Here is a 7,724-nt window from a genome sequence, read left to right on the forward strand (position 1 = left end):
AAATGAATGAGCTGATTTTGGCCAAGAATAGAAATTTTTCCCAGAAACAGCAATCACAAATGATTTTTTGTAAAAAAAAAAAAAAAAAAAAAAAAAAAAAAGAAAAGGATAAAAGCCATCAAGACGAATTATAGTCCCGCTGTCAACTGCTGTCAAAGTTCGGCTGTTTCCACCCTGCTGTGTTGCCTAAATAAAAGTGGATTCGTGAGTCACGGGTAGATCTCTCAGCAGCTTATATACCGTAGATGCGGTCGAGATTGCCGTTTACCAATCAAATAACCCTGGTTTCTGTTCTCTGCATAGTATTATAAATGTGGCATCATCGTGTGGAGAAGCTGCATTTGCCCGAGAGATGAGCATCGGAGATTTTTGTTACAGGTGTTCTTTGTGTATGGTGATGTTGACTGGTGGAAATATTTGGGGGATGCGACTTATGCTGCGAACTCATGCAATCACTCTGTTAGGGTGGGCGCTTGGAAGACCGACGTTGAGTCTATTGTTAGGAAAATACCCCGTATAATATGAAAAGCGTTGCGCAAGCTATAACATTATAAGATTCTATCTAATGAAACCGTGTTCTCTCTCTATCTATGACGCCTAGTATAAATCATGACCTCTTCCCTGTCTCCGACTAATCTGCCTTGCCACAAGCAAGCAACTCGAACAAAACACTTAGTGGTGGTGACCACACTGACCGCCATGATTGTGGCTGTGGCCGTGACCGTGACCGTGACCGTGACCGTGACCGTGACTGTGACTGTGGCCATGATGGTGATGGTGTCTGTGTCTATGCTCTCTTTTCTTGACAATGAGATGGCGGCAGTCTCTCTGCAGCTCATCCAAGTTCACATTGTAATCCAGAGGTTCCTCAATGGTACCGGTAGTCCACCGCACAAACACGTCGTTTTGGTTTACATCCTCATCACGAGATAAGATCCAAGAGACGATATCGTGGCCGCGGGCTTGGGGCGAGACTTCAATCTCATACGTCTCTCCATATCGGTACCATCTTGAACCCTCAGTCTTATCAATTACCGTGAGAGTAAAAGGCTTGGGCTCTTCAGGTAGAGGCGGACCATAGATGTATTGGCCGTTGATGCATGGGGGAGCAAGCACATGTTTCCAACCGGGAATTTCTGTGGTGCAAGGAATCACCCGACAGCCATTGAGTATAGCGTTTTGCATAGCACTTTGCATACCGGTTGGCGCAGGAGGGTAGAAGCACACCAATTGTGGCCCCGATGGTTCTTCCTCCTTATCTTTTTTGGCGACATGTCCGTTACCGGGTCTTCGATTTTTGTAAAAGTCGCGACTGTCAGAGTCGTGATGGTGATGGTGGTCATGGTCATGGTGATCATCATCATGGTAACTGTCATAGCCGTCGCTATCGTAATCGTAAACACCGAGGGAACCTCGTCGTTCTCGGCGGCGTACGACCTTGCGCTTGTAGTAACGCTCTTCCGACTCTCTGTGGTATCGGCGAGACATCTTTGTGGTTACCGTTGACTTTTTCTTGAGGAAATCGAACATATAATTGAAGGTAAGAAGATGTTTGGACTGTGGCGATGGATGTAGCTGCTTCAGTGCGGATGCTGAGAGTCAGATTTTGTCCTTTCCCATGATGTCTTCTTCTTCTTAAATAATTCATCTTGGAGAGCTGGGCTTAATGTTTTTGCTGTTTTTGGAAACATTTCACTCCACGCCATGAAAACAAAAAGCTTTAATCATTCAAAAGCTGGGTGTAATAATAGGAAAAAATAATGCATGTGAACAGCTCTCTTTGAAGCATGTTGTTTGTGTAGCCTGTCGGATCGGCGAGTGGAATATGGAAATAGGTCAGCTAGTGGAGTGAAATTCGCGGTTCGCGTCATCCGGGAGGGAAGTCCTTGTGTTATTATGAAACTGCTACAAAGAGTGGTTGTTCCTACAATGTGGTAGAACCCAAGGCAGTGGTACTATTTACAGAGCTATGATTGGTCCTCATCAACACAAAGAGGCGCTTACACGGGAGAGCCTGGGTTTGCACGTGAACGCATCAGACATAAAGGGAAGAACAAAAGAGAAAGGTATTTGAGTTGCTATTTTGGTCATGCTTTCGATTTCGCTACTCCGATCAAACAATAAGAAGCCAATCTGTATGCCGAAACATGAGAAGCAAGCAACTCATTCGCCAATCGAAAGCCCCGGAACCAAAAAGAAGCTGAGGCGATTGGCGTTATCTTTATCTGCCTGGGAGCGGGGCAGCCAGATTCGGCCCCATACGCCACCCGGAAAAAAGGTGTTGCCCGCCCGGAAAAGGCCAGCGAGGCTTCCCCAAAAGTCTCCAACGGCGCAATTCCATCCACCAACTTTGTCCTTTGGAACCTCCATCTCTCTCACAGGCCAGCACCGAGGCTCTTCCTTTTTGTTGTTTGTTTGCAATTCCATTTTTAGTTGATTTGGAGCATCACTGCGCTTGCAGTCGTCGTCACAATGGGTATCAGTCCGCAAATGTAAGTGCGCCGAGTTGATTTGCTTTGTTTTGTCGTTCGTGGCGAAAAGGAACAAAGGGAGGAGAGAAGAAAGCCTCGTCGGAGGTGATGGCGCGAGATAATTGCCGCGTGACAGATGCGCATTCAATCGGTTCGCTAACTCCCTGGACCAGCACCAACCTGATGATCATCCTTGGTATGATGCAAGTCACCAAGAAGATCCCCTTTGAAGATGAGAACGTGCTCAACATTGTGCGCGCCATCTACATTGGCAGCAACCTCATCATCGCCGGTCTTTACTTCTACATCCAGCTTCAGATCAACAAGAAGAAGGGTAAGGGCAAATTCAATTCCCATTCCTCAGATTATAGCAGCACGCGAGACGGATCCTTGACGATCACTCCATTGTCGCCTGGCCATTCAACGATTGTTGCTAACATGGACATCTCTCTTTAGACATGACCACCCTCAAGTACGTTGAACCCGCACCGATGGGCTCTTCCGAAGAGGGCAAGCTCGTCACCACCACGATCTGCGCCTACGACCTCAACCAGCTTCGCCAGGCCTGGCGTGGCCAGCTGATGGGTGTCGCCATGATGTCGTTCATGCACCTTTACATGAAGTACACCAATCCCCTGGTTATCCAGAGCATCATCCCCGTCAAGTCCGTCATTGAGAGCAACCTCTTCAAAATCCATGTCCTCGGCCATCCCGCCTCTGGCGACCTCAAGCGACCTTTCAAGCAGGCACAGGGCTTCATGAGCGCCATGCAGCAGGGAGGCGGCTCCGTCCAGAGCGACAAGAAGGCTGTCGAGGCCGCTGAGAAGGCTGGCCGCGGCGGTGCCAAGGAGGAGTAAAAATGGGCATCTATAGGTTAGACATGGGATGCTTTGATGGGGCATGTCATAAAAGTGGCTCTTTGGGCGCGAATCTGGATTGAAACGTGTATTACCTTTATTTGGGACGTCCTGGACCATATCTATTAGCTTGTAATACCTAAAGTAATCGTCTTTCGCATACATGTATTATTCTCAGATGCAAACAACCCGGCGACGCGGCAGGCTCGAGATTCTCTTCTTTATCGAGCCCTAAAAACACTTCTGCCATTCAAGCCATGTTCTAGATGTTCCTTCAATTCCTTTGGACAGGATTCTGGAAATGTTTTACGTATAGCCAGCCTTTCAGGCTAGGCGCCACCACATGCCAAATATCGCGGTCTTATGTAATGAGTCAAGTCACGTTTTCTCGCGTTAAGTGGCGATTTGCTGTCTCGACCTTTGCCCCTCCAAATGGCGTCAACCGTGTTTGAAGAACCCTCACACTTCAACTAGCCCATATGTTCAATACCCTGCATAGGCCTTGAGCGGCCATTCTGCCTTGACGATTTATTACCCTCATTATACATTATACCCTTTTGTTTCTTTCTATCTTTGTTCATTCTCTTCAGCATTCACCATGGAGCGTCCAGTCACGCCCCCGGCTGCCTCGGAAAGACCGAGAGCTGCCTCGTCGCAGACCCCAGAAATGGTCAGACGCATTGTATGTTGTCCGCCGGCTTCATTGACGAATTGCTCGGCTGACTGGAATACCCGACATTCTATAGGGAGAAAGTCGGCTTCGTGCCAAAGCCATCCGCGAACAACGAGAAGCTGAACAGAGAGCAGCAGGAACTGCAGTAGCACTACCCAAATCGGCGGCTGGATTCATACCTACAGAGAATGTTCACGTTTCAAAACTTGCGAATGGAAAGCGGCCGTACAACGACATTTCAACTGGCGGCATTGCTGAAGGCAACAACCGCGATGGCCGCAACGTGGGGGATGAGGCGGCCTTGAAACCAGCGCGCAAGTTCACCAAATTTGTAGACTACAACATGAGCTCGATGACAGACACAAAAGGTGGCTTTCTTTCCATGGAAGACGATCCCAACAACTATGCGCTGGGCGTTCAGAAGCCAGGGCAGACAGACGAACAGAGACCAAAGGGAATGACTATCCAGGAGTGGGAGAAGCAAAAGACGATACAAAACTTGAAGAGACTAAAAGCAGGGCCTTTTGAGCCTGGCATTAGTGTTTTGGATGACCAAAAGGCGAGAAAAAAGTGCAGAGAGTGCAACAGCTTGGAAATAGACTTTGTGTGGGAGGAAGTCTTCCATATCTGCGTGTGCAACAATTGCAAGGATAAATACCCCGAAAAATACTCCCTATTAACAAAGACGGAGTGCAAAGAAGACTATCTTCTAACAGATCGTAAGCTACACTTCTTTTCTATCTTGAACTTTGCTTTAAAAGTCGCAGTACTGACGAAACGCTGATAGCTGAGCTGCGAGATCCTGAGTTGCTTCCTCATTTGAACAAGCCAAATCCGCACAAATCTCACTGGCACGACATGATGCTCTTTCTGCGTTTCCAGGTGGAAGAATACGCCCTTGGTACAAAATGGGGCTCAGCAGAGGCACTGGACGCGGAATATGAAAGACGGGAGACACAGAAGAAGGCGCGCAAAGAGGCCAAGTTCAAGGAGAAACTGCTGGATTTGAAGCGCAAGACGAGAACAGAAGCATTCCGACGACAAGCAGGGACGTTGGGCAACAAGAATGGGGCGCCGAGCAAGTTTGGCGATGCCGTGGGAGGAGGAGGCCGTCATGTGCACGAATGGGGACGGACAGTCGAGAACGAAGAGGGGATGACAGTCAAGACTTGCGTAACGTGCGGAATGGAGGTGGAGGAACTAGAATTCTGATCCAACGATGCGGCTTGGTGAACGACGCACTACAGATGGATCCAACTACATGACCTGGCTACTGTACAACATACTCTCTTGCAACGCAGGTCTGCAAGGTCTACTAACATGAAAGCTGAGGCAAACACGCTTGTCGGCTCAAGTCGACATCTTCTCACCGCTTGCCTAGAACCAGCCGTCTAACAAACAGCTTATAGCGATTGTTTGCCAAGAGCTCTCATCGGCCTTGGCAGCTGTTACCGACTTGAGACTGGGTAGCCAATCGAAGAGCCTCAAATTCATTGCGTGAGGGCTAGTGAGCGGCTTGTTGATGAGACGAGAGAGCAATCAATCGGACCGATGTCCGCTTGCTGCAGCATCATGATGTTGTACTCCAATGGAAGTGGACGAGTGCTCGGCTCGAGAATCACAACAGCACATACAAAACTCACACGCAGAAAAAGCATGGTCGGCGGCTACCGACACGTCACGACTACTAGTAATCGTCTGCGGATGCATGTTGGGAGGGCTTTACTTCTGGTGACCAACACTGCTCACTCAAAAAAACTCATCAGGATTAAGCGATCAGGGAGAGATTTGACTACACCGACATCATCTGCCAGATACGAAACGAAATTTAGAATGAATATGCACATTCCATCACACATCAATCACTCATACGCGGCTCGGAGAGAAAAATGACAGGTTACATTCTCTCTCGCCTCATACAGCTACTTTTGGCACTTGGCCTGCCGTAGGGCTGTGCCACGCTGATTCATTCCCCATTTCGGCTCCCGTGCTGCAGCAGCGACAAACACGGAGTAGAATCACCGAGAATGTACTGCTCCTTTTCGATGCACGGAGCAGCAGCAGCACTAGGTGCTCATAAGCTTATGCTGGGCCGCAGAGACCATCCGGGTCACCGGAACCAATGCCAACCTATACATGTGATGCGCCGATCGACCGCTATCCCAGTCTTTGGTAAGGTATTTTTGATCAGATACTCTGGCAAGCGTTGCGCGTTATGCTCTTTCTTTCCTACATCTGGTAGAATTATGTACATTTCATATTCAATCTTACAACGAATCACGATGGCTTGGAATGACTGACTTACAGCCTTGACGACGAGTGAGACGCCATGTCTTGTGATTGAATGAAGTTGCTGGTTGATACGAGCAAATGTCTGCCCCTCGTTGTCTTTTCAAGTGACAGTCTATAATTAGGTGGCGACGTTTGTTTAGCGATGTTCACTTCTCGTTATATCCGTTTGTTTTTCTTGCGCGCCTAATTCCTTGCCCATCACATAACGTACATACGAACATACGCAAAGCATTGATAACAGCATCCGATCACCTCGTCCTGCTCATAGACGAGATTAAGGAATGTCATCTTCTGGGCGTGTTCCCCTTTATTTTTACTTCTCTTTTCTGCAAATCTCGAAAACCAAATGTGCAACTCCTAGAAGCTATTCGCCTTCACAACGCCACTTTGAATTAAAACAGCTATCAGACAACGGTCAACAAAGGAGCAACTGAAGACAATGGCAACAGCATGCGCAAAGCGATCCAATCGCGGACGGTCCGATAACACTGTTGCAGGCTGAGTTCTCCACAGGGCCAACCAGATGACCAGGGGCAACAATAAACCCGTATGTGGCCTTGCAAATCGGAACCTGGTCCAACGCTCGGTTCCTGGTGCGCCCAGTTCTCCAATTCTCCATTGAAAAGGCGGCACAGAACGTCCTCTATCGACGCCGCTATTACAACACACACAAATTGCCAATGCCACCACTATTACGGAGCACTGCGCTACACTTACTCACGGCCTGGCTTCCCCAATGTTCCCCACGCGCTTGCGGCGCTGGAATTTCAAAATAGGTTCCTGCATTGGCTTTAGTACGGCCCCATTTGCGCAGCTGCGAGGTGTGAGGCGTGGTGGAGAATGGGTTTGAGCAAGGGGGTCGCTTTACCACAATCTTATCGGTAGACCCGGCCATCGCTGCCCATAACGCGTTGCCCGGCTTTTGCACGGGGTCGTGTTGCGACGGTGACAGAAGTCTGGAAAAACTGCTGTTGTTAAGGAGAGGGAGGCCGTGTAAGAGAAGCCCAGGCATGGAACACGGGCCGGGGTTGGGCAGGCCAAAGAAGGGCTATGCCTGCACTTGACCAGTGCTCCGTAGTGCTCACGGCCTGTTCCACACCCTCGACTGCGACGGGCGGCTGTCCTGAACGTGGGATGATGCTGAACGCTGTGACGTGCATCCCGTGCTTTTTGCTCCTCTTGGTCCCCGGCATGAGGCTCCTCCCATCGGTAATGTTAGCGGTGGCGTCGTCCGTCGTGCTGCAACGAGTGGAGCTGCCGTTGAAGTCGCCAGAGAGCAAGCTACTTGCTAGCACCAAGAGCTGTACGAGGTACTTTACTTGGCTATGGCTACAAGAACAGGGTGTAGCCCACCTCCTATCAGCATTCTACCTCGGCGCCTTTTGATACAGACAATGGTGCCTCGTCACTCATTCATATAGGCGTGGACTT

At 49.2% G+C, this 7,724-nt stretch overlaps 3 protein-coding genes across 3 annotated transcripts; 2 read left to right on the forward strand and 1 right to left on the reverse strand.

Moving 5' to 3' along the window:
• Window positions 1-672: 672 nt before the first annotated feature.
• Window positions 673-1,197, reverse strand: TGAM01_v208243 (hypothetical protein; the record flags this gene model as incomplete). The annotated part of the gene is made up of 1 exon (XM_018810770.2): window positions 673-1,197. The coding sequence occupies one exon, from the start codon at window positions 1,195-1,197 to the stop codon at window positions 673-675; it is 525 nt and encodes a 174-aa protein (XP_018656027.2).
• A 1,275-nt stretch (window positions 1,198-2,472) lies between these two features.
• Window positions 2,473-3,328, forward strand: TGAM01_v208244 (hypothetical protein; the record flags this gene model as incomplete). The annotated part of the gene is made up of 3 exons (XM_018810769.1): window positions 2,473-2,492; window positions 2,645-2,805; window positions 2,928-3,328. The coding sequence occupies 3 exons, from the start codon at window positions 2,473-2,475 to the stop codon at window positions 3,326-3,328; spliced, it is 582 nt and encodes a 193-aa protein (XP_018656026.1).
• Window positions 3,329-3,926: 598 nt separating this feature from the next.
• Window positions 3,927-5,213, forward strand: TGAM01_v208245 (DNA-repair protein complementing XP-A cells; the record flags this gene model as incomplete). Its single annotated transcript, XM_018810768.1, has 3 exons — window positions 3,927-4,010; window positions 4,075-4,720; window positions 4,789-5,213. 3 exons carry the CDS (start codon window positions 3,927-3,929, stop codon window positions 5,211-5,213), a joined length of 1,155 nt encoding a protein of 384 aa, XP_018656025.1.
• Between the last annotated feature and the right edge of the window lie 2,511 nt (window positions 5,214-7,724).

Source organism: Trichoderma gamsii, assembly GCF_001481775.2.
Source record: "Trichoderma gamsii strain T6085 chromosome Unknown Scaffold_33.2, whole genome shotgun sequence".
Taxonomy (NCBI): domain Eukaryota; kingdom Fungi; phylum Ascomycota; class Sordariomycetes; order Hypocreales; family Hypocreaceae; genus Trichoderma; species Trichoderma gamsii.